Source organism: Arachis stenosperma, chromosome 1, assembly GCF_014773155.1.
Source record: "Arachis stenosperma cultivar V10309 chromosome 1, arast.V10309.gnm1.PFL2, whole genome shotgun sequence".
NCBI lineage: Eukaryota > Viridiplantae > Streptophyta > Magnoliopsida > Fabales > Fabaceae > Arachis > Arachis stenosperma.
In genome coordinates this window covers 7472792-7499778 of record NC_080377.1, presented here as the reverse complement: position 1 = coordinate 7499778, position 26987 = coordinate 7472792, and the positions used below count along the sequence as shown (strand labels likewise).

General features: G+C 33.3%; 3 protein-coding genes across 12 annotated transcripts; 2 read left to right on the top strand and 1 right to left on the bottom strand.

Moving 5' to 3' along the window:
* The first annotated feature begins 824 nt into the window (after nt 1-824).
* LOC130976229 (probable lipid phosphate phosphatase 4) lies at nt 825-7103 on the top strand. Of its 10 annotated transcripts, none has more exons than XR_009084695.1 (15): nt 825-1098; nt 1336-1415; nt 1853-1926; nt 2051-2260; nt 2560-2647; nt 2757-2866; nt 3047-3140; nt 3388-3576; nt 3931-3990; nt 4096-4304; nt 4783-4985; nt 5299-5741; nt 5828-6399; nt 6486-6567; nt 6654-7103. XR_009084695.1 is itself a non-coding variant. In XM_057901182.1 (9 exons), exons 2-9 carry the CDS (start codon nt 1918-1920, stop codon nt 4188-4190), a joined length of 855 nt encoding a protein of 284 aa, XP_057757165.1. In that variant the 5' UTR covers nt 1110-1415; nt 1892-1917; the 3' UTR covers nt 4191-4640. The 10 variants fall into 10 exon arrangements, 1 of the variants encoding a protein (XP_057757165.1); XR_009084685.1 differs by having other exon boundaries at nt 1321-1415; XR_009084673.1 differs by having other exon boundaries at nt 826-1098; nt 1892-1926.
* On the top strand, nt 5687-6171 carry LOC130974442 (uncharacterized). Its single transcript, XM_057899332.1, has 2 exons — nt 5687-5741; nt 5828-6171. The coding sequence occupies exons 1-2, from the start codon at nt 5687-5689 to the stop codon at nt 6169-6171; spliced, it is 399 nt and encodes a 132-aa protein (XP_057755315.1).
* Nucleotides 7104-7289: 186 nt separating the features above from the next.
* LOC130974432 (uncharacterized) lies at nt 7290-7808 on the bottom strand. Its single transcript, XM_057899323.1, has 2 exons — nt 7617-7808; nt 7290-7535 (listed from the first exon to the last, which is right to left on the bottom strand). Exons 1-2 carry the CDS (start codon nt 7806-7808, stop codon nt 7290-7292), a joined length of 438 nt encoding a protein of 145 aa, XP_057755306.1.
* Nucleotides 7809-26987: the final 19179 nt, after the last annotated feature.

The following is a 26987-nucleotide window of genomic DNA, read 5'->3' as shown; positions in this document are numbered from 1 at the left end:
TCTTCCATGGTTGGTGAGCCTAACCACTGCAACTGCAGCTTGTGTTGCTGCTACAGCAGCAGCTGCAGTAGCAGCAGCTGCAGTAGCAGCAGCAACATCAATGTCATGATTGTTCTGCTCTTTCACTGATTATGTAAAAAGATTGCAACCAAGCTGCTTCAGCTGGAGAAATGTTTGGTGGAATGGTAGCTGAATTGTGACACAGAACTTTAGAATTATTTGAATTTCTCTTAGCAGCAGAAGTAGTAGAAGAAGATGAAGAGAATTTCATGCTTCTGGAATCTCTATAGTTTGAATTTTCTTGTTTGTGTTGTTGTTCTTTGTCTCTTCTTATCCCAAACAAGTGATAAAATTGATGAAAAGAATAAAGAGAGGGTTGAAATTTGTTAAAAGAGGTATTGAGATTAGGGTTGGGAAATGATAATTTGAGATTTTAGGTATTGATATTAGGGTTTTTAGGCAATGGAGATGTTTGAGATTTAGAAAAGAAGAAAGGAGGGGTTGAAGATAATGGTGGGGGTAATTTTGGAATTTTATTAAAAAATCAACATAAATTTCGGATTGGGTACTTTTATCATACGGAATCCATATTTGATGGATACAACGTTAGTTTCTTTCTTTAATAGGTACTTTTGTCAGCGTTCATAAAGTTCATCGGTACAAATGGTTGTTTTTCTTTAAAAAAAATTAGCTATAAAACATAATATGAAGATATCCGGTTAAAATATAATTATTTAAAAAAAAAAGGCTTGCATACAAGGTGTTCAACGAGGAGTCCAGCCATGATATTACTAACATTTAGTTGGGAAACCATGTTCTATTATTAGGTACTAAGTTTGCTGTGTAACTAAAATCATTCTCCAAGTGCAAAACGCAAACGAATTATGTGTATTTGGATTAACGTTCGTAACTGAAAATTTGTATAAAATTGCGTATAAAATTCTCTCTTCCCAAAGCAAAACCAAACACACCCTATCCTATGTATGTGGATGTTTTTTCTTTTTTCGTCATAAGATTGGCACATTGGATTTGGCGTGCGATGTGGAAACCGCACGTCCTTGTCTTTTCTTTCTCCATGCCCTCTTCTAAACATTGAAGGTTCGTTTCACTTTTTAATAATTTAAATTATTTGTCTCTTTAGCCTCTTATTCTATCATATTATTTATTTATTTTATTTTTGTTGCTTCTCAATGTTCCAATTTTCCAGCTTTCAGCTTTGTTGTTTGAATTCTAATTCTCTTCTTTGATCATACATTTGTTATGCCTTCATGCATGATGGGGTTACCTAATCATTCGTCTTTAAGAGTTTTGGTTTCTTAGCAATTCTTGGTTCAGAAATTACCAGCTCCATGGATATCTATGTTCATTGCTAGGAGGATAAACCTTGCACAAACCCATGTTTCTTTCTATTTGTCGTGAGTATTTTTCTTTTCTGCACTTTCTCTTCTTCATATAGATTGTTATAAGAGCAAGTATATGAGATCTGATATTTTGTTATTGAATTTTACTTGGTTATTTTTTCTTCAATGCTCTGTTTTCTTAGCTTAAAGGACAAATTCATGTTATTATTATTATGAGGGTATCAAACTATAGTGAATTAAAGTAGATTGAGGGAGGAATAATGAAATGTATTTACTTATTTAACCTTGTTTGATTCCTAGGCATTGAAATTTCTGGCCTCAGAATTGTTAAAACATATTGGAGTCTATAAATAAAACCTTTTCTCTTAGAGGTTTAATTTGTACCCTGAGATTTTGTCATGGTAATTTAATACTTCACCTACTACTATGCAGAATTAGTCTTAAAAATTCAATGTCACTTTTGTTTGGTTATGTTATTTCATAAATTGCAGTGTAAATATTTGGCTATTTGGTTTCTTCTCAAATTGCAGAATAGAAAGAATGCTTATACTTTAGGATGTATATGGTAAGCTTTCATCTCAAAGACAAAAACATAAAGATATAGTTTATAAAATACAGATATAATATATAAAAAAAATTGTATCTTTGAATGTTTTTGCTTATTTTAATTTATTTTAATCCTTGTGTAGCCATATACTAGGAGCAATAAAATGGCTGCACAGACAGTACCTAAGTTGGCACTAGTACATAAGCATGATTGGCTTATTCTTCTGCTTCTTGGTGCTATAGAGATACTCTTGAATTTTATAGAACCCTTTCATCGCTATGTTAATAAAGACATGATCAGAGATCTTACTTTTCCATTCAAAGAAGACACCATACCTATGTGGGGTGTTCCTGTAAGTAGTTTCGCAACTAGACTCCGTTTGGTTTATGTTTTATTTTCAGTATTTTCTGTTTTTGAGGATTTTGTAAAGAAACGTTCTAAAATGAATGATGAGGTTCTGTTGTTTTCAGTTTTTCTTAATAAACAAAACATTTTTTTCAAACCAAATGCTGTTAAGAAAGAAAAATTGTTAAGAAAAGATTGTTCTATATAGCCTCTTATGTTTCTTACATTTTTCTTTCTTTTTCTTTGGTTGGCTTTAGTGCTATTATGATTAGTTTAACAAACTAGTTGATTATTCTTTTGAAACAGATAGTGTCTATACTCGTCCCCATTCTTATTTTTATTGGGTTTTACTTTCTAAGAAGGGATATCTACGATTTACACCATGCAGTCATGGGTAATTTTCTTTTGATCTTTTAGTCCCTTGTTGATTTATGAACTTTTATTATGCTTGACCCCTGCATTCTAATTAACTTCTCTTTGGTTTCTTCAACTTGGAACCTTAGGTATCATGTATTCTAGCTTAGTAACAGGTGTTATCACGGATGCGATCAAAGACGCTGTTGGTAGACCACGGCCAAACTTTTTCATGCGTTGTTTCCCTGACAAAATACCGGTTTGTTTTTTGTCCTAACTCCTAAGTGTATAAAATATTTTACACTGATAGCCAACATAGAATTGGGAAAAATTGACAAATTGTAAATGCTAGTTACTCGTCGTTATTCGATATAAGATTGCTAAAAAAGAAAAGTAACTAGTGCCCACTTTTTTGTTATGTTTGATTCTTGTCATTCAGGAGTTTGATGAAGAGACTGGTGATGTTATTTGTCATGGGATTGCAAAAGTTATAAAGGAAGGATACAAAAGTTTTCCAAGTGGGCATACTTCATGTAAGTACTAAGAACATGTTTCATTTTGTTAGTTTCATGTTAGAGAGGACCATGGAAAAGAGTAAGAAGTTTTATTAAATTCATAACTACTATTCATGACATATTGAAATATTCAAATTATCTCTTTTGCATGGATGTTTAGTTTGTTAGTTTTCATTTTCATAATAAGGTTTGTTATGCTATCAATTAGTAAAATGATTTGATGTGAATTCTTTTTGGTAATTAATAATTGTTAAACCAAATGCAGGGTCATTTGCTGGGCTAGCCTTTCTTGCTTGGTACTTATCTGGGAAAATCAGAGTCTTTGATAGAAGGGGCCATATAGCCAAACTATGCATTGTGTTGCTTCCATTACTAATTGCTTCTCTAATTGGAATTACTAGAGTTGATGATTACTGGCATCATTGGACCGATGTCTTTGCCGGAGCTATCATTGGTCAGTACGTAGTATTCTTTAGATGGGCGAGCATTATTTTAAATAAATTGTAAGACAAAAATGCTATCTGTACGCCAAAAATAAGTTATTATTTGTGTTTATAACATATTTTTCTGACCAAATAATTAGCTACTAGGATAATCAAACCTACATTTGACGATTAACCAAACTTGTTTATAGTAGTATAGGAAAAAAGTTTTTATGAGATACTAAATATGTATTCTATATCCGATGATTGATTTTTACTGTACACGTAACACGATTGATTATGAAAATATCGTTTACGATCCGTTGAAATTGTTGTACATGTAATATTATTGATTCCTATTAAATCTTAACGATTTGTTGTTTCAGGACTTGTGGTGTCTTCAATTTGTTATTTGTTACTCTTTCCCTTTCCTACTCTACAATCTGGTGAGTAGTTATTTATTTATTTATTTGCTTAAATTGATGTTGTCTAATACTAAATTGGTTTCCTTCTTTTCCCCTGTTTTTTTGGGGGTCAATTTGTGTATGTAGGCTGGGCACCTCATGCATATTTTTATATGACTGAGATATCCATTGAGATGAATAATGACTCTGAGGATTTGGAGAATGAAACAAGAACTAAGTAATTGCTGACTTAATGAAGTAAATGAAGATTGTGTGACACTAACCCATCGTTTTATAATGAGATGCAATGTCAATTTAGCAGTCATAGCTACATGAATCGATGGCTTTATCAATAGGTAATATAAATCTGTAAATGCTTGTTGAGTTTGGAAGATGTTGTAATATATATAAGTTTATTGAAAATTTTTATTATATAAAAAGAAAATTGACATAGAATGTTAGTTTAATAAATAGGTTAAATTATTTTGTTAGGCCTATAGTTTCTATTTGTAATTAAGTTCTTATATTTTAACGTTTTTAATTGGTTCCTCCATCATCAGTTATAGAATTGTAATGAGTAAATAGTCAAATTGGTCCCCAAAAAATAGCCCAATCTCCAAACAAGTTTCCGTAAGAAAAAGATAATAGAAATTGTCTCCAAAAAATTTAAAATTGCTAACGTTAGTCCTTCCGTCAAATGTTTGAGTAACGGCGTGAACATATGCTGACCTGGCCGTTAGAGTGACACGTCAGCGAAGGCTTAAAAGGCGTCGTTTTCGTTGCTCCCTGTTACAACGCTTGGGTTTTCATCCTTGTTTCGTATTCTCTCTCTAGTTGCATCCTTCTTCTGAAAAGAAATGGAAGAAAAGAAAGAACCACTGCAATCCCTTCGTCTTAGTTGTTTCCTCCAGAAAGACGAAGCATTGAACGGCGACAACCAGGCTTGACCGACGACGACAGTGTGCTGGAGTTATTGGTGACCGGTTTGCGACGACATTGGTCAACCGAAAAGGGCACTCCATCGCCTTGCGTGAGAGGTAGGTTAGCTTTCTTTTCTTATTTTGTGAGAGTGATTGTGGTTTTATCTCCTGATGAATGTGGTTGTATTGTCGTTGGAAATCCATTGTTACTATTTGCAATGTTAGGGTTTAGGAGAATGTGTTCAGGCTTAGGGCTTTGGTGATTATCCATGATATGACCCTGTTTTTGGATTCTTGAGAACGTTGTTTGTGCTCTGTGTAGCTGCATGTGTGTGTGTTATATTCATTTTGGTAGTTGATGTTGAATATGCTTTGCCTCTCTATGAAAAAAATTTGCATCAGTTTTGTGTGTTGCTGTTTTTGGTTTCAGATGGAAGGTCCCCCAATGACCTTTGTATTTCACCATGGTGGAAAGTTCCAAACAGATGAATCAGGCTATCTGTGTTATGAACCAGATAATACTGAAGTATTAATGGGTGTAGATTCAGACACTCTAGACGTTTTCTTTGTGAATGGATACTACAAAGACGAAGCATGACAGAGGTAAGCCTATTCTGAGTCTGGCAGAGGAGGTACGAAGAACGGTTATGAAAAGCATGTCTGACAATAGACTGAAGCTTCTGAGTTATCAAGGAAAACTTGCTCCAGTTCAGCAAAGTAGGCTAGAATCTCTTATTAAGTTATCCAGAAACTGAGCTCTCTACTGGTCGGGTGATGCGAAAGAGGAAGTCTACGAAGTTCAAGGATGGCCTACTAATATGGTGGTAGATTTGGGGAAGCATACTTGCTCCTGCAGGTTTTGGCAGTTGACAGGTTGAATTCATAACTGATTTCTTTTTACATATGCATACCATGATTCATACTTAACTGAATGAATTTCTTTTGTGTGAAATATATAGGAATGCCTTGTATGCACGCAATATCAGCCATTCAAGAAAAAAATGATAAGAGGCCTGAGGAGTATTGCCACGAATGGTTGAGCATAGATGCGTACAGAAGAACATACCAATTCAATGTTAATCCTGTCAAGGGACAAGATCTATGGGAGAAAACTGGTTCTCCTGCACCTGTTCCACCTCCTATCAAACCTAAACCAGGCAGACCAACAACAAATAGAAGGAAGGACAAGGATGAAGGACCCACTGGCACGAAGACAAAAATGAAAAGGAAGTATGCTCCAATTCGGTGCATGTACTGTGGAGAGGTGGGCCACAACAAGAGAACTTGCAGCAAGAAAAAGTAAGACGATGCTTAGAAGAAAGCAAGGATGATGCAATTGCAGCTTGCAGCTGTTCAACAACCACAACCTGCACCTGGTCCAGAAGCAGAAAAGGAAGATCACACTCAGCCCATACAGACACTACCTGCAGTAGCAACAACTGCTTTAGATGAACAGACTGAAATATCTGTTACTCAGCATGCTCAGCTTCTACTGACACAATAATCCCACACCTTAACCAATGTCAGTCAGGTAATCTTCTAAAGAGTTTTAATTTGAGCATTAGTTACTTATAGCTATTTTTTATTTCAGACAATGATGATAACTGTTTGATGTAGACTAGAAGTAGAGGAAGGCCTCCAAAACTCCATGTCACCAGGTCCAGGACAAACGGAAATGATGATAACCAATGTCAGTCAGGTAATCTTCTAAAGAGTTTTAATTTGAGCATTAGTTACTTGTAGCTATTTTTTATTTCAGACAATGATGATAACTGTTTGATGCAGACTAGAAGTAGAGGAAGGCCTCCAAAACTCCATGTCACCAGGGCCAGGACAAACGAAAATGCCTCTCCAGGAGCAGTTGCTGTATCTGCTGAAACCATCAAGGGTAGCAGCCCCACAACAGCCAAGAAACTTGCCAGCTTCATGATATTCGTTCCAATTTCGGGTTTCAAACCTCCCAAAAAAAAAAAGACATGGAATGACTTCAAGACTTGAAGACATAAAATATAGGGCATTTAGTATCTGTTACTTTTTTAAGGGCCAAATTTTACCATTTATAAACAATGTCGTAGTTGTGGTATCTTCAATAGCCCTATTTTTTGTGTAGCCCTTTATGGTATACTGCTTTCAACTGTCAGCTACTACTTTTTGGATTATTATCATGTTAAAACAATGTTATTTTTTGAATCTGAGACAATGGAAACTAGTACACCATTGGTGATGTTATGATGTGATGCTATTCCTAGTTCACTTAATTTTAATTCTGCTTATTCTGATTTGCTTACATTATGTTATGATCAACAACAATATTGCATGTAAATAATCTTTTTACTAGTAAAGAAACATGAACATACAAGGTTTTCACAACAACAAAAAACTATCAAGGTTCACAACATCATCCTTTTCACAGTAACTGCTTCACTTCCCACTAAAGAACATACACATAATCATAAAAACCACAACCACAACTATTAATCCAAAATACAGTTGCATTCTAAGTGCTTTTACTTCAGCTTCTAAGCTCATCATTCTCCAAGATATGTTATGGTTCAACAAAGCAGCATCACTTTTCATTTCTGCATCAGTTTTAACTTCTCCTAAGTGCTCTAATCCTTCACACCCGTCGTCCTCAACCCACCTAAAGTAATTGCAGTGGCTGCCCTTCTGCACAATATCAGGGTACCAAAATGTCAAAATCCAACTCAAATAATTTAAAGTTTCAAGAAGACTACATTGATAACTCACCCGGTACCTTGGACAAGCATGGAACAATCTATCAGGATTTTCTCTTGTCCCAGACTTCTTGATCACTGTCTTCAGCCCACAAAAGCAAACTTGGTCGGAGTTCTTCCTCCGCCACCGCAGCGAAGAGCTCGAAGCATGGCTTCTGTGTGATTCCGACACTTGTCGACTGCGACCCCCACCTACACTACCCATCGTGCAATTGGTCATCAATTTTCGGCCTCTGCAGAATCAATCTCATGCTGCAGCAAACAATGGCATTTAAGACGATGAGGGGATTAGGGTTTACAGACCTAGGACTAATTTGACATACATATGGAAACATATCTTGTCACCAGCCACTCTGCGTCAAGCTAGCATGCTGATATGCCACACTGACAGCCACATAAGCAACTGTTAACGGCGTCACTGACGGAATTCACGGAACGTTCACGGAAGGACTAACGTTACCAATTTTAAATTTTTCGGGGACAATTTCTATTATCTTTTTCTTACGGGGACTCGTTTGGAGATCGGGCTATCTTTTGGGGACCAATTTAACTATTCACTCGAATTGTAATTATATGGGTTAAGTACGATTTTTGTCCCTAAGGTAGGGGTTAAAAATTTTTTTCGTTCCCAACCCTTTTTTGCTTACAAAATCGCCCCTAAGGTTTAACTTAGTTTTAAAATCGTTTTTTTTTCACTAAAATTTTAATTTTTATTACCAAATTATCCTTAATTAAAAAAAAAGAAAAAAAAAAGAAAAACGGATTAAAGGGCTGGGGAACAAGGGAAGGGAATCACATTGGGGGTTTTTGGGTTTTTCAGGAAAGAAGAGGGGGAAGGGAAGGTGGGGAAGGGAAGGGGAAGGGAATTTGTCGTTGCTACTTTTTGTCGCATCTGTTGCTCGTCGTTGTTCGGTCGCTGGATCTCACTACTGCTCCTCGTTGTTTGGTCCTCACTGTTGCTCCTCGACGTTGACGCCAGCAGATCCGCAAGGGTGGACGTCGTGCACCACTCGTCATTTCTGCTTCTCCTCCTTGCTCAGTCGCCAGTCATCGCTGCTCCTCGTCCTCCTTGCCCGTTGTTGTTCTTTTATTGTTGTTGTTCTTCTGCTTCTGGTTGCTTTTGTTGTTGTTGTTCAAGAGGACAGGATTGGACCAATGAAATCCAACAACAAATTCCTCCAATTAATTTTTCAGTGACAAATTCCTCGAAGAGCCTTGCTGCTTCTGTTTCTTCTGATTTTGATTTTGATTTTATTATATTTGTACTTTTGATTTTGATTCTGTTCTTTGATTTAATTGTTCCTCTGATTCTGATTTATTCTGTTTCTTCTGTTTTATTCTGATTCTATTTATGCTTTCTGTTTCATTCTGATTCTGTTTATACTTCTGATTACATTGATTTTGCTTCTGATTCAATTATTATTGCTGTTGGTGTTGTTGTTGTTCTTCTGCTTCTGGTTGTTGTTGTTTCATTATTGCTTCTGCTTTTGCTTCTGGTTGATTTTGGGGAAGAAGGGAAAGGGTATTTAGTCCGAAGGCCGATTTTAAAATCAAGTTAAACATTATGGACGATTTTGTAAACAAAAAAAGGTTGGAGACGAAAAAAATTTTTAACCCCTTACTTTAAGGACCAAAATCGTACTTAACTCTAATTATATTTTTGCCGTGTGTGAGCAATGGAAAAAACAAGGAAGGATGTAACGGAGAAAAAGAGAGGGGAAGGTGGAGGAAGGTTTGGTTGTTCAGAAGGAGTCTGAGATGGATATTCGAATTTAGAATAAAAGTTACCGTCGAATTTACCTTAAAAAAATCCAATGATAAAGAGAGTGGTTGTCAATGAAAGAATGCGTTTTATTTTATGAAATTATTGTCTTACAATCTCGAATCAAATTATTGTGTTTCGCGCCATCTTTTTGTAACGAATTTATCGTTGGAACACTAAATTCAACGGTAATATTTTGCAAAAAAAAAATTTGCAGATTTATTTCGAGCTCTTCTATGCTAAATCCGACAATATGATCAATTGTGTTTCTATTTGTGTCTTTTGGGCTCTTTTTTTTTTCGTGACTTGTTTTTACTAGTATAACTTAACTAAAAAGTCTTGAGTAAGTTGAGTTCATATGTTGAAAATAACCAAAAAAAGAAATTGTATACCAACCCTTCTCTGCAATTTGTAAACGCGTGACTATTTATAGAATACTAATTCCTAATGGTGGTATACAACATTAATATACGGATTAGAAATTAAAGATTAACAAAAAATAATATTCTAAATCAGTCTTTAAAAAATATAACTAGACGTATTTAAATTTTTAACTTCTTAACATTCTAATAGTAACTCTTAATGTTAGTTATTACAAGTAAAAACTGTCCAAAACTTCATTAGTTCCCTAACTTTTAACTCTTTGGATTCTGTTGCTTAATAATAATAGGCCAAAGATTTTATAGCTCATGTACATGTATACAAATCTAGTGTCGTACAGCGACCTTCCAAGTTCCAAGTCAATGAGCCATAAAAAGTAAAAACAATAGATACATAAATTAAATTATATATATATATATATATATATATATATATATATATATATATGCATGCACATAGTACATTGTGAGGATATGGGTTGAATTTGACCCCTGGCCTTCAATGGAATGAAATGTAATGGGTGATTGACAGCTCTTGCATTGTAAGCAAAACATATATAAATGCGCATTACTGTTTGATTAATATAATTAAATTTATGTTTGGAATTTCTGTAAACTAATAACTCATTTTCTTTTCTTAAAACAATAACACAATTTATAGGAGTGGATCTTTTTCACTAAAAAAAAAATAGATAATATTAATTATGATTTTTTATTTTTTATTGTTTTTTTCATATTTAATTTTAATCTTATTTATAAAATTAATAGTCAAATATCACACTTTATTTTCTCAAATATTAAAAAAATTGAAAAGAATCTATTTCCCACAACTCATCTATTTTCCACAAAACCGAAAGGGACCAGAAAATAAATATTCCAATAAGGAGGATATTCTTAAAACAATGTCTGCAGTCATTCTTACACAATGGCATGGATGTTCTATTTTGCTTTTAGAACGGAGATGTAGTATATGTTTAATTTTGAATATATATTAGAAAAGGATCGAAATTCAGCTGAACAAGTTATTTTTATAAACAAATCGAAGTAAATATCTCACAAAGTGTTTTTAGAGATGGCAAACTGAGTCAAAATTTATTGGATCGACTTATTTAATTTGAAAAAAAAAGTCAATTTAAAATTTTGAATTTACTAAAATAAAAAAATTTTACTTAACCTACAGATTTTGGCAGGTTTCGATAAAACGGAAAGAGCTGATCTGATAGGTCTACTATTTTTTTAATACTTAAACCAAAAGCTATTCAAACCCATCATAAATTTAACTACTAAATTTGGCATAAATAACCCTACTCATAAACACAATTCACTCTCATCAACCTTTTTACCCACCCTTAACCCTACTTACATTTGTAAGTTTGTATTTGAAATGTTTGTTTATTTTACTTTAGTTATAATTTGATAATGTTTGATTAATTAAAAATTTAAATAATGTTTAATTAAATATTTTAGACTATTTTTTAAAATATTTAATGGTTTACTAATTTTTTTAAGAGAGAGAGTAGGTGGATTTATTCTCCTGGCCCACAAACCAGCCATTAGATAAAGAGAGGTAGAGATTTGAGACCACCTCATTAGATAGGATGGAGCGGATTAACCCACTAATTAATAGATTTTTGGTGGAATAGGACAGGGCGAGCTTACCTGCTTCTCATCTTTACATGTTTCCAATATATCTTATTGGCGACGCATTTGTTACTTTCGATGTTGTCTTTTTATTTTATAATAAAAATATAAAAAGAAAATACATAAATTTATTAAAAAAATATATAAGTTTTTAAGATAAAACATAATATTTTAGAAAGAAATGAAAGAAAAAAATACAATTCTTATATTATACAATTAAAATTTATCTGTTATGTAATTAAATCTTTTGTATTTTTTGTTATTCAATTAAAAAATTTGTATAATTCAAAACAATTTATGTATTATGAAACTAAAATTCCTTTAATTTCTCGCATTGCAGCAAGAAAAGAAGAAAAAATGCACAATAACAACTTTTATATGCATGTTGTGTGAACGATTTTTATTTTATCAAACCAAATTAGTTGTATTTAGTTCAAAAATCCGCTTAGTGATGTAGCATGATCGTATTTGATAATCCTAAATTGCTTATTGTCTTACTATTTCTTTACGAAGAAATGTACTCAAACATCTTTAATGAAAATTTTAATTAACCATTATCCTGGAAAATATTGGTTAGAATAAATGACTTTAATCTTTTAATTCTAAAAAATATTAGGAGCAATCACTTTTAATTAAAAAATAGAGAGTTGGTTGGTGTTGATTTAAATACATACAAGGAAAAATTGTTAATTGTTTAACATTTTTCGTTAATTATTTATTTTTTTAATTGGATATAGTAAGTCTTTTTTTAATATTTATGTGTATTTCTATATAAAAAAATAAGAAATTCTGAGAAAATAAAAATAAAAACACCCCAAAGAATTTTTATCAAATCAAATAATTTAATACTAATAAATTATAATTTAAATGATATATTTTTTTTTTTTTACCTAAAAATTTTGAATTTGAGTTCCACTCCTAATTAAAAAAAAAATTAAAATAATTCAATGATTGAGGGTTCACCTACTTCAAGCCAAGAGATAATGCGGCAGTGATAGCTCATCTCTTATCCTTTAACTGTATATGACTTGTTTAGAGATTCAACTCCTATAAATCTATAAGAATAAAGCATATTTTTAGGACTAGTCTTTTATTTCTTTTATTATTAGGAGAAGTTCCACAATAAGAAAATATAATTATTACCGATAAGAAAATGCTAGTCTCTTAAAAAATAGAAAAAAAAAAGAGAGAGAGATAGAAAAAGAAGTTGATGGTAACCAATTACCCAATCAACCCCTTGTTGCCGCGCAAGATATATATTAGTCTTCTATATTTTACTTATATAAAATACACTTATTGTATTTAATAAATAAATAAATATATATATATATATATATATATATATATATATATATATATATATATATATATATATATTTGTCCGTACCTATGCAAAATGAACTTAAAAGTCAATTATTCCGTTACTATATTTTACTATGAGTTTAAACTTAATAACCAAGTGTTTATTAATTATTAGAATCGCATAATAGATGTGAACTAATAAGATTTTAAATAAAAGTATATATCCAGATTTGAGTTTGGAAAGAGAACTTTAGAGTCTTTAATAATTAATTGGAATTAGGCTGAGAACAAATTGAAATGTTACACATAAACACACACACGAGATAATAAATAAATTTTTAAGTGAAAAAATGGAGAGTTACTTTGTTTTGGCTCAAACGTAAAGTAAATAAATAGAATGAAAAAATGTTGGTGATCTAACATTTTTCATTAAGAATACAATTTCCATTTTAAATAATATTTTAATTTAAATAAACAAATAAATGTTTGAATTATTAATATTAAGAGACATTATATATTTTTATAAAAATATTTTAAAAAAGATACTCCATATTTCTCTCAGATTTTGGAAAATAATTTTTCTAAAATTTACATAAATAAAATTTATATATGACATTTAAGATTTAGGGTTAATGTAATAACAATATCATAATTATAAAGCCATCAGTTGAACATTACTTATAGTAAAATAAAAAAAAATTGCTTATTAATAAAACGGAAAGAATACATAAAAAATATATAAAGATAATAAAATTATGAAAGAATAAGAAAAGAAAAGAAAAAATAAAAAAATATTATTGATTGTTGATTGATTGAAGTTATAAACTATGAAGGTAAAATTAAATATATATAGAGAATTGGTCTATGAAAGATAAAAACAAATAAAGATAATATACTAATAAAGACTAAAATTATAACTGAATTTGTGTATTCTGTTGGCTGGATTTGTAGACCGCAAGACTTTTTTATTATTGTCATGGGTTAAGGTGGAAGAGTGGTTTAATACGCCCGAGGATGAAAGATGTCAAGAACACCAAGCTTATTTAAATTAAGATGAAAGGGTTGAGAAGACAAAGACTTGGTGAATGTCAGCTAGCTGCCCAGAAAAGGGAATGGAGAGAAGTTTTATCACTCCAACTTAAACTTTTTGTCGAACCAAGTGACAAGAGCACTCTGATTATCACAATATAAAACTAGTGGGTGGATAGAAGAGATGCGTAAAAATTGTAACACATTTAGTATCTATTGAAGTTCACAAGTTGTGTTAGCAAGTGCATAATATTCTGCTTGAGTGGATGAGCGGGCAACGGTGGTTTGTTTCTTAGTCTTTCAAGAGACTAAAGAACTGCCTAAGAAGAAACAATAACCTGTTAAAGATCACCGAGTGTCACGACATCCGACCCAATCAGAGTCACTAAAGGCGAGAAGCTGAATTTCTGATACTCTTGAAAAAAAAGTCTTTTACCGGGACTAGTTTTCAAATATCGTAACACATGCTTGGCAGTTTGAAAATGAGATTCAGTAGGTGATGCCATAAATTGACTTAATTGTTGAGTGGCATACATGATGTGCGGTCGAGTAGTGGTGAGATAGATAAAATGCCCAACCAAACAGCGATATATAAATGGGTCGGATAGCAGAGAACTTTTGTCTTGATATAGTCCTGTGGTACTATCTATTGGAACAGAGGCAGGCTTAGCCGCTTAGCACCTAATAAACCAGAATCCTCGAAAAGATCAAGACAATATTTTCTCTGAGATAAGCAAATTTTCTTTACTGATTGAGCAACCTCAATACCCAAAAGATATTCTAATGAGCCCAAGTCTTTAATTTGGAAGTGTTGGTGCAAAATAGACTTAATGGCAGCAAATTTAGAAATGGAATTACCAGTGAGAACAATGTCATCAATATAGACTAGAAGGATAGAAATTTGAGCACCAGTGAATTTAACAAATAGACTATAATCAGATAAGGTCTGCTAATATCCATGAGATAGCAAAAGATGAGAAAGTTTGTCATACCACATACGACTAGATTGTCGTAAACCATATAGTGACTTTAGTAGCTTGCAGCATTGATTCGGTCGAGGAGATGTAAATCTAGGTGGCAGAGTCATATAAACATCCTCAGAAAGATCCCCATGTAAGAAAGGATTATTGACATCTAACTGATGTATGGGCCAATACCTCATAGAGGCCAATGCCAAAACTAGTCTAATGGTAGTAGGATTAACAATAGGGGAGAAAGTTTCTAAGAAATCAACACCTTCAGTCTGAGTGAATCCTTTAGCCACAAGGCATGCTTTATATCGATCAACTAAACCATCAGACTTGTGTTTGATGCGATAGACTCATTTATAGCCAACCGGCTTAACGCTTGCAGGGCAATCAACAAGGCGCCAAATTTTATTCAGCTCAAGAGCATCTAGCTCATCTTTCATAGCACTATGCCAATTAGAGTGTTGATTGGCGTCCTTAAAAGACTTTGACTCAACATCAGAATGTAGAGATGAAAGAAACTTTTTATGTGAAGATGAAAGAGAAAAAAAAAGACATGATTGAAGATAAAGGATACTTGCACTTTGAGGGAGATTGATTTGCATAGATAAGAGATGAATTGCACAAGTAATCAGAGAGATATGCTGGAGATCGGTGACACCAGTCGAAATGACGAGAATGTGGTTCATCAAGTGGTGAAGAAGGTGATGGGGGATGAGGAGGTGATGGTGGACTGGTGTCTAGTGCGGAAGGAGAGATGTGTGTGTGTTGAAAGTGATTCAGTGGTTATGGGTTCAACTTGGTTAGGAAACGATAGTGAGAAAGAAGGAGAGGTTGTTGGAGAAAATAAAGAATTAGATGGATTTGAGTCAATGGGTATAAGTGAGGGTTCAACTGGAAGACTAACTGAATCTTGTTTTTGAGAAGGTGTGTTTGGCAATGTTGGGTTTAGTGTATGGAATTGGACATTTTTGGTGACTAAAACATAAATAATATATCCTTTAAAACCATGTTGAAAGCCAATAAACACAACTTTTTTGGCTCTTGGATCAAATTTTGATCAGTTTGCCATTAGGGTATAAACAAAACATAAGCATCCAAAAACTTTAAGGTCATGATAATTTGGTGGATGATTGAATAAAATATCAAATGATGTTTTAAAATTAATTGCGGATGATAGAACTCTGTTAAGTAAATAAACAGCATGTTTAACAGCGTATGACCAAAAAGATGATGGTAAATTAGATTGAAACATAAGAGCACGAGCTATATTCAAAATATGTTGATGCTTGCGTTCTACCCTTCCATATTGTTGAGGAGTTTCAACACAACTACGTTGATGAATAATGCCCTTTGAAGTATAAAAATCATGTAAAATAAATTCTGGTCCATTATTGGAACAAATAGTTTTAACTTTAGAGTTAAATTGTGTTTCAACTAAAGTAATAAAATTTTGTACATGGTTTTGCACTTCTCCTTTTGATTTTAATAAAATAACTCATGTAAAGTGGCTAAAATCATCAACAATAGTAAAAAAATATTTATGATTATGAATAGAATTTTGTCAAAACGGACCTCAAATATCAAAATGTAATAAATCAAAACTTGAATTGGCTTTGTTAAAACTTTAAGAAAATAAAAGTTTCTTTTGTTTAGAAAGATGACAAATGTCACAAGTCTCGTCATGATGCATAGAGATAAAAGGAAAATATTTATGTAAATGATTAAGTCTTTGTCCAGAAAGGTGTCCTAAACGAAAATGCCATATATTTGAAGGTGTAACGGGTGAAGATTGGATGAAATTTATGGAGTGTGTAGTGGATGGATTTTTATCGAAATTGAGTTCAAAGACATATAATCCCTCTCTCATTCTACCCAAATCAATCGTCCCCAAATTGTTGCTCTATAGAGTGCAAGAAGAAGATGAAAAAGTGAGTTCACATATGAGTGCTGAAGTAATTTTTGAGACGGAGATAATATTAAAGCTGAAATGAGGTAAGTAAAGAATATCATGAAGAATCAAGAATGATGAAAATTGAACAAAATGTCTTTATAAGAAACAATAGTTTAAGAACCATTTGGTAAATGAACAATAATAGAAAAAATTTGTGTGTAAGAAATAAACCAAGACAAATTTGATGCAATGGGATCTATGGCACCAGAATCAATGATCCAAGTATTCAAGAATGAATCACGATTTGAAAAATTGTTAACAATAGAAAAAATATTGAAAGAGCAAAGATAATGAGTAGTTGGACTTGACAAAAACTCAAGTTGCTTTGAAGGACGAATTTTTTCATCGGAAGGAAGTGCCATGAAAGAAAAGTGATGGGCTGACGAGAGGTCCAAAAGAGGCTCCTCATGAAGTTGCTCGTGTGCCCTTTCTTCTTGACCTAGGACAAAGTAGGGAGGTTGATTCTTCATAGTAGGAGGGGATGGGAGGTTGAAGGGGTTTTAGAATCTGAATTGGTTAGTTTATTTATGGATGTCAGCAGAGCTCAAAAGGAACTCTGATACTATAATAAAACGGAAAGAGTGCATAAAGAGTATGCAAAGATAATAAAATTATGAAAAAATAAGAAAAGAAAAGAAAATATAAAAAAGTTTTATTGATTGTTGATTGATTGAAACTATGAAGATAAAACTAAATATATATAGAATATTGACCTATGAAAGATAAAAGTAAATAAAGATAAGATAAAGATAAATAAAGATAAGATAATAATAAAGATTAAAATTATAACTGAATTTGTGTATTCTGTTGGGTTGAATTTGTAGATTGTAAGACTTTTTATTGTTGTCATGAGTTAAGGTAGAAGAGTGGTTTAATACTTACAACTATATTTTCTCAACTAAAAATAATTTTTTATTTTAATCATAATTAATCTTTATTTTAACTCAAGTATAATTGATTTTTTTTGGGTATGAGATTGAATGCTTATTTATTAATATTTGTTCATTGTTCCAAATAAATTCTTACTATATATATATAATATATAATATTTTCAAAGCAATAGGCTATATTATATTTTTTTCAAAAAAATATCATAATATTATATGTGATTCTTAGCAAGTGGAAACACTAACCCGCCAAAGTTTTGATTTGTTGTGTTTTCGTTTTCAGAAAATAATTTCTAACCTTAATTTAAATTAATAAAACTAAGTTTTCCTTGGTTTATATATTACTAATATATTACTGATACATGCATGTATTAACGAAAGAAATTAATTTTGCGTTTGTTTATTTAATTAATAAAATGATATACGCATATTATAATTTAATTGAAAAAACAACAAAAAATACCAAGTTATGACAGGTGATGATCATCTACTTCCAAATTAATAAACCATTGGTGTTGATTACTATGGGAACTATTTTATCTTACTCTATTAGGATTGTTTTAACATTTTAGGTTTTTTTTTGTTAATTTTATGGTGCCTATGAATTTTTATCTAAATTTTGCCTAATTTATTTTTTATAATAAATTTTAATTTTTTAAAAATTATTTATTTTTATATTTTTTAAATTAAATAATAATTTTTAACTTTTTTTAATAAATAAACACCACTTTTTAAATATCATAGCATTATTTTTTTTTAGGGACAAGCGCCTGCGAAGGTTTTAATTCAAGTGGCAAATTATATGCTTTTTAATATGTTGCATCTGAATTCTAATCTTGATAAATGTCTAATGAATAAACTCATAAATAATGTGTGTAAACGTGTAATATGGATAAAAAAAATATAAAGAACTAATGGAATATTTGTATAATGTGTACAATAAAAATTTAAAGAGTATTATAGATATAACTATTAGTATTATCTTTTTTCGTTCGTGTAAGTTTTTTAGATGAATGATATCATGACATAGTATTAGAACTCTAAATTCAAAAGATCAAGAGTTCGATTTTTAGTGAATTGAGATATTTATTATCCTAATACCTGATATTTATTATCTTAAAATTTATCATTTTTCATGATAGCTAATATAAGTAAAAATTTAAAATATAACTAATCAATGCTTTTCGATATTCTTTTTTATTAACTTAAACTTAAAAAAAAAGTGATATCATGGTATTCAAAAATACAAGACAAAAAATAAAGTTGTTGGCTAGAAAAATATTAGTCACTTTAAAAACAAATATTAACAGTATTGCCTAATAAAATATAATGTGGCAGAATTTTCATTTTTTACTAGTTTGGTAGACTCATTAATTTATTAACAGGGTCGGTGTCTAATTTGTTGTACTTGTAGTCTATGTTAAATAGATATAATATTTTTATGCACAAATATTGCCTATACCTACCTTTAATTTAAACAACATTACATTATTGCTTAAAATAATGTGTTGCTCAATTATAATTGAAGATAAAACGTGGTTGCCCTAATCCAGATCCACCTCATCATATAAAACGAGAGAGAATGATAATTTGCAAACTGCCCATGCAACGTGCAGTTGAGATATCTGCATCCGATTGTTCAGAATTCTTCAATTGGCTCTATATTTAAAATAATAATTAAAAAAACACCAAAAACTGTTTACACATAAATATATATAATTTAATTAATTTATTTTTAATATATATTTTATATTATATATATATTATACTAATAACTAATTTTAATGATTAATTTTAATATATATATATATATATATATATAACATAATTAGTATTTTTATATCTTAAATTTGACGTATATGCTGACGTATTTTCGTGATCGGCATTCATATTAAGCCTTTTTTAGATATATTTATAAAAGGAGAAGTTTAACACATTGATCTAATTAATTAACATAAAAAATCACAGAAAGTTAAAGAACTGGATGAATTGGTTAGATTTATATTATTAATACATCAAAGTTAAACTATGTATTAAAAGTAGAATAGAGTTTTGTATTATATTTTATATATGAAATGAAAATATTAAATCTAAGCATTACCGAATAAATCACACTCATCACAAGAGGTCAACGTGTATTTTTATTAAAAATGAAGATTATAAATCGTGTCTGTCACCAAAGTTGGTATAATTTGTCTTATTATTATTATTATTTGTATGTACCGGAGAAATTGTATGTTATGTAAATACTAAAGAGGGGGCATATATATATATATATATGAAAATAACATTTATTCTACTCTTTCTTTGTTCAATAATTGCGAAAGACTTCAATTATGAAATTAGTTGGGTCCAATCTTATTAGTTAATTATAATGTCATTATTAATTTATATTAAATTCAGTCTCTCGTTAATTTTAATTTTTTACGATTTGAATAATAGGTGTGAAATATAAACAATTATTTTAAAAATACTAAATTGTTTATATAATATATAATCAAAATCAAAACGTTATAAAATCGTTCTTTTTTACTTCAATTTTATTTTCTTGATCAAATTATCTTTAATAATTAATAAATATAATATTAAAAAACAAAAACAAACCCCCCTAACCCCATTTCCACTCCCGACGCTGTATCTCTTCTTTCTTTTTTTTCATCCCTATCTTTCTATTCTTTTTCCTACTCCTCTCTTCGGAATCCCTCTTCCAACCACAATTCCAATTCTTTTTCTCTCTTTTTTCGCCATCGTACCATTTCTGCCTCTGCCTCCTTCTCCACCTTCTTATTCCAGACGAGGTCCACAATCTCGCCGTCCAGTCCCACATTGTCATCTTTTTCGAATTTCCGACTACACCGTCGATGTCGTTAGGGATGGCAACGGGTCCCCATAGGGGCGGAGACATGCCCCCCAACCCCCGCTCCCGCCACCCATAATTCTTCCCCGTCTCCGTCCCATCTCCATGACGGGTAACGAGAACTCCGTATCCGCTGGGGAACGGAGTCTCCGCGGATATTCGCGAATTTTTGAATAACAATTTTAATTCAATTTCAATCTATGAATAAAAATAATACAATTATGTAGAACAATCAAATAATTTAAATTACATCATAAATAACCCAGATTGGTTTCTAATTTCCATCAATTCGAAATCATCTTCCAAAAAAATACAATTCACAGTATAATGAAATAAAAAGTATTCATACATTATATTCATAAAAATGACACAGAAGATATATAAATCAAACATTAACCATATATAAATCAGAATAATATTTACATATATATCATAGATGATGATGATGATTATTATTAGGCAAAAAATCAAAACTTTTTGAATGATTATATAATTAAAAGAATGCAAACAGGTTATTGGCTATTGATGATGGTAGATCTAAAGAAGATGGATGCAGAAGCATAGTTGGTGATGACAGATCTGAAAATGCCAGTATGACAGAGGCAGGGCTGGAGCAGCTTCGTCTTTGCAGAGCAGAGACGGCGACACGTTGCAGAGGTAGCGACGTTGGTGCAGGAAGCGACGCTAGTGCAGGCGGTGCCGCGGGTGCAGGTAACGGCAACGCTGTGAGAAGCAAGCATGGAGCGACATCGGCGCTCAGTGAGAGAAAGAAGGTGAGCGGCGGCAAGGAAAGAAGAAAGAGGAAGAAAGACAGGGAAGGTGAGACCTGAGACACGATTAAGCTTGGGGTGTGAGACTGAGTGTGAACTGATGAGAGAGTGAGGGAGTGAGGCAGAGGCGGCGTGAGAAATTGAGAATAAGGTTATTTATGTAATTTCATGTATACGGGTATTATGCGGGTATCACGAGACGGGTACCACTCTCCCCGCCCCCGCCCCGTCTATTAAATGGATACCCACCCCCTGTCCCCGCTGGGAGAAAATTACCCCCAAATCTGTCCTTCGGCGGGTAAATCCCCACGGATACCTGCCCCACTGGAGGAAATTGCCATCCCTAGAGGTCGTCGCCACCTGGGACATCTGCCTTCTGGAGGTCGTGCCTTCCCACATCTCCGCCACCGGACGCTCGCACCATGACCCTCTTACGTTGCATTCAAGTGTGCGGCACACTGGTACACTGTCAATTACCGCGAGGTCTACAAGATCTTCGCCTGAAATGACATCCTCTTCAACCACGAGTCTCCTTGCAGAGGTGAGAATTTTGTGACGCGCAGCATGTAACACCCTCACTATCAGAATGTCACGCTTCCAGCTGCGCTACTCTGATAGGAAGGAGTATTATGACGACTTTATATACTTAATATTAAAATAGGAGCCTTTGACTCGATACCGCATCGCAGATTTCTTTGAAAATCGGAAATAAATACTTTATTTAAAAGAAAACAAACAGGCATAAATTCATATACAAGACTTCTTACATAATAGTTTATAATATAATATACATATAAAACACACAACTCCTATCCCTCTTATAAAATTGTAATGACAAAGATGAGGGAAGAAAGATAATCTAATCAATACAACATCATATAAAATAAAAACGTGGTATAACTCTTCATAATGCTCCTTCATCCGATTCCTGAAAAGGTAATGTTGTAGGGGGTGAGAACATAACCACACGGTCTCACCACGGAGTTTCAGAATTGTTATAAGAAGATATTTAATAAGAAAACTATTTTCAAGCTTAGTGATTATCATAGCCTTATGAATCTTATAAAACCAGTAGCTGATCATTCAAAACATTTTCAAAGAAACAACGTTTAATCTTCCAAAAATCCAAAACATTTCTTTTCTTATAAGAAAATCTCAATCAGAAACCAACCATGCAATCAACCAAAGCAATCATCAATTCAGCACCAAAGTTCATTCTCAAATGTAGCACACCAGGACAAACACAGGCAAGACAGACAAGGAAAGCACAGGTTAAGGTAGCAGTTATAGCAAATAGTTCAGGTAGCAGTTAAGAATAGTTTAACAATTAGGCAAACCAAAACAAGTTCAAACCCAAGCAAAGCATATAAATGCATATGATGCATGCCTGTCCTATGGCTAATGAAATCATCTGTCGGTTATCCAGCCAACCCGACAAGTTCGAAAACCTTAGACTGTTCTCCGACGCGCATCCTCATTAGTCTATGCATAACTTTTTCTTATATATATATATATATATATATATATCAAATCGCTCAATGGGGGGTACCATTCCTAGAAATTTATAAGTGCCCGGTCACCCTTACGTCGTAGGGTCAACATAGTATCGAGTCTCAACCTGGAGCAAGTGGTGGCAAGCCATTGCGTCTACCCAGAAAAAATCGTATCTCAGATAATTCAAATTCATAAGCTATATGAATAATTCATTCATCATTGATCAATATCTAAGTCATTCTCAATATCATCATTATTCGTCAATCCATATACCATTTCTAAATTCATTCAAAAATCACATTTCAAAGTCAATCATCATCATCCTTCTTTCTCTTCCATTAATCAACAATCACAATCCAAAACATAATTCTTTCTTTTCTAAATGAATCAATCTTAAAACACATAATGTTTAAAAACTAAATCTTTTTAAATAATTCCTTCAGGCGAAACTTCCAATTTTATAAAATTTCGACAGCATCTCCTCTAAAATTCAGACTCTACCACCCTTTTCGGGTCCCAACCAAATCAAACCAAACGCCTGTTAATCATTTAAATCATGTCCAATTACCATTATCACAACAACAACACTTAACCCTAGGAAATTACAAAATCCATAATTCAATCAACCAATCCTATAAATCGCAATTTAAATCAACTTCAATCAACATCATCAATAATCAATAATTAAGAATCCTCGGTCTTCTCAGACAATTTCAAACCAAACCATTCCTCAAACCCTTTTTGAATCATTTCCAAAATAGCAAATCATTCTCAATAAACAAACCGTTTTCAAATATCAAGTCCTTTCCAAATTTGTCTTAAAATCAAATTCCGATATCAAGTCGGATTTAATATCAAATCGAATTTCAATATTAAATCTTTTCTAAAATCAAGTCTTTTCCAAAATTAAACTAAATGCCAATATTAAATCTCTTCCAATAACTCTAGAAAAATCACTTTAACAACATCAGTCAACTAATCAGAATATTCAACTTTCTCAATCGATCAATCAATCAATCGAACTAATAATCTCATCCATCCAAAGCAACTCAATTCAATTCATAAGACTTACAAAATCACAAAAATATATTTTACGCATTAATATCGATTTATAACAACTTTGGAATGTAAAACAAATTTAAAAAAAAGCGCCCGTACCTCGATTATTTGCAATCCGCATAATTAAACGCATTTGAATCCATTTTTTCATGTTAATCGGCAGCAGTAGAAATTCCCAAACAATCGTAAGGATCACGACAACAACAACATATCTGACCTACTTTGAAATTAACGCGGAATAGATGTTAAGCGATATTAGAACATAATTGATAATAGAGTATAGCGGTAAACAAGAACGGAACCAAATAATCTCACCACGGCAAACAAAATAGGATGGCACAGCAGCAACTCCCAAACTGACCGGACAACAGCTCTGGTGATGGCAGAAAACCTCAGCGGCAGCTTCAGTGATAACAATACCTAGAAACTGAAAGAACAGAAACCGAAAACAAGAATACCCTTTACCAGCGGCAGTGGCGGCGACTAGGAACTCTGACAGTGGCAGCTCAGGAGTGGCTCTATTGGTTCAGCAGCAGTGGTGACTCCCTTTCCTCTCTTTCATCCGCATTTCTATTTTCCTATCCTTGCGTCGGATCCTCGTGGTGGCCTGACAAATTCAGAACGGCGATGGCAGTGGGTGACCCAGCAGCGGCAGAAGGTCCCAGCCCCAACCATGACGCCGTTCCTCTCCTCCGTATACGACAGCTTCGACCTCCCTTTCGCGTTCTGTCTCCCTCTCTCCTGCACGCGTTGCCTCTCCCTCAGCTCAAATCGGCGACCGATTCGACCTCACCAATGACCGCAAGGGCTCACGCTGAGGACGACGACAGTGAGGCTTAAGGTGACTCGGTGGTTTCGCACAGCACGGCGGCATGGCGGTGGCGCGATGTCAACAACAAAACACAGCTCCTCTCCCTTCTCACATTCTGTTTGGCGGCGCTCTCATTCCCTCTTCCCTTCGGCGGCGACGACAACCAGACAGCGGCTACATGGTGATGGTGGCGGCGAGGCAACGACGCCTCCTCCTCTTCCTCTGCTCTCTCGGATCGCGACTCCCCCTTTTCTCTCCTTCCCCTGCTCTCGTCCCCCCATTCTTTTTTAAAATTTTTGAAAAACAAAAACATCATTTTTTAATTTTTTTTTAATTTCAATTGCTGATTTTGGATCTGAAATTATGGTTGATGATTGTTGAATTGTTATTTAATGTGAAATTTCTGTTGATTTATTTTGTGGTAGTTGTTGCTAAAATTGTTGAATTTGTTGTTGCTGAATTTGGTTGTTACTGTGAGAAAGAAGGTGTGATAGTTATGGGGCAGTGGTGATGGTTATGGTGGTTGTGGTGATGTCGATAAGGAATGGGAGAGGAAGAGAGATACATAGCGATGATGATGATGATATAGAAGTTAATGTCCCAATTTGACAAAGGAAAACTCACCAGTTCAATCAACCACCAAGTGCATCCCGGCCCAACTTGACAAGGAAAACTAAACTTTAATTCAACAAAACCAAATTACACAGAAATATTTCTTTGACTTTTTCATGCATCTCTCTTGTCTCTTCTTTCATGAGTTTTTCATAATTGTCTACTCACAAGCATAAATCTTTTTCTCAAATACAAAAAGATAACATTAGATAGTCATAAAAGAGAAAATCTAAAATGAAGTACAAATTGAAGAAAAATAATTTCAGCTTAAGTGTTTTGAGATGATGCTCTTGTATCACTCTATTTTCCTTGTCTTCAAATGATGTTATGAGCCCTGCTTTATAGGATGCAATTTGCTCTTCAAAATATGTTCATTGCCTCTTCCAATTTTTGGTACCAACTTTCCGTTGCAGCTGTTTTCTTTGGCATGCAATACTTTTTTTTTCACTTTGCTCCACTATCTCTATTGTCCGAGGAGTTGCTCCACCATCTCTTCTGTCCTTGACGCCGCTCCACTTCTTTTGTTGTGCTTGCATATTATTTGTTTCTCTACCAACCTCTGAATTTTTTATCTTCTATTGTCTTTGAAGTGGTATTTTTGTCCTTGTTGTGTTGTTGGTGTCTCTGTGTCCCAGTTGTCTCTTATTCTCCATAATGATGCCTAATATCCCTCTTTCATTTTGCAGAACTTCCTTTTCCTTTTACCTTTGGTTCTGCTTCTTATTATTCAAATGCAATGGGCTGATGCCTTAAGTTGGCAACAACTATTGGACTGCGATGAGTTATTGGGCTTGCACCACTAATGCACATATTAAATCACATTTGGGCTTTTGACCTAATGAATGTTTGTCATCATAATTGTATATCCAAAATCAATCCTAATTCAATAAGATGAACAACATATATAGTAAACAATGCAAACAATAGAGTAAAAAAAAGTAAAATTCATTTTAAAATTCAGATCCTTAATTACTTAATTAATTATTATCATATTTAAATTCAAAATTTGAATTTATTAAATTAAATCATCATTTTAAGTTTTTTTATTCACATTATTACTTGTTCTTAATTTACGGGACAACCATGATTCAGAAGGCAACTTGGGCCAACACAGCTCTGTGGTACAGACTAAAAGACCATCCCTTACAGTGACAAAATTTCAGAACGCCAGTGTCCCCCCTCTCCGCAGCCTGATGCAGCGTAATCACACCCATCCGTTTCTGTCACCTTCCCGTGCTGCCTCTGTCTTTCACATTCACGTGTATATGAGTGTTGCCGCTACAACTGTTGTCTTGCTGTTTTCGCGCCACTTTTCCCTGACAGCGTTGCTACGGTATCGTGCCACCCTCTTGTGGAGTTGTTGCAGTGCCGCCACCAGCTACTACCGCGCGAGTGATGCCATCGCGCCCGTTCCCCATGCATCACTGCGACTGTCTCATCGCCGTCTTCCATCTGCTGTCATAGTTCTCCTCCTCCTCTTTTTCGGATGTGGATTCTTATTTACTATATATGTGGATGGTTATTTTCATTCTAAAGTGGATGTTCATTTAATTTGGATTAGATTTAAGTAGATATAATGAAATTTGCTAAATGTTTATTTTACTAGGTACGTTGATGGTTATCCATTAAACTCCTACCCGTCACTAACCTTTCGAAGCAGCGATCCACAATGGCACTAAGAAACTCGGCGGTGAGTTTGATGTCCGGTGAGGGAGAGAGCGACGCTGGTGGGGGATGTTTGGCAAAGCAGTAATGGCCCCACAAGCTCGACGGTGACGATAACGTCTGGCTGGGGAGAAAGCGACGCCTGTACAGGGGCTGGTTATGGAAGCAGCAACAACACTGAAAAGCCAGGGGC

What these genes read in the sequence shown, in the direction of transcription:
- LOC130976229 (XM_057901182.1), top strand. An exon ending in TACCTATGTGGGGTGTTCCT is followed by an intron (nt 2,261 to 2,559) that starts GTAAGTAGTTTC and finishes CTTTTGAAACAG; the next exon opens with ATAGTGTCTATACTCGTCCC. An exon ending in CTTTCCTACTCTACAATCTG is followed by an intron (nt 3,991 to 4,095) that starts GTGAGTAGTTAT and finishes TTGTGTATGTAG; the next exon opens with GCTGGGCACCTCATGCATAT.
- LOC130974432 (XM_057899323.1), bottom strand. Translation starts at nt 7,808, where the DNA reads ATGGGTAGTGTAGGTGGGGGTCGCAGTCGACAAGTGTCGGAATCACAC. An exon ending in ATGCTTGTCCAAGGTACCGG is followed by an intron (nt 7,536 to 7,616) that starts GTGAGTTATCAA and finishes GATATTGTGCAG; the next exon opens with AAGGGCAGCCACTGCAATTA.
- LOC130974442 (XM_057899332.1), top strand. Translation starts at nt 5,687, where the DNA reads ATGGTGGTAGATTTGGGGAAGCATACTTGCTCCTGCAGGTTTTGGCAG. An exon ending in CAGGTTTTGGCAGTTGACAG is followed by an intron (nt 5,742 to 5,827) that starts GTTGAATTCATA and finishes TGAAATATATAG; the next exon opens with GAATGCCTTGTATGCACGCA.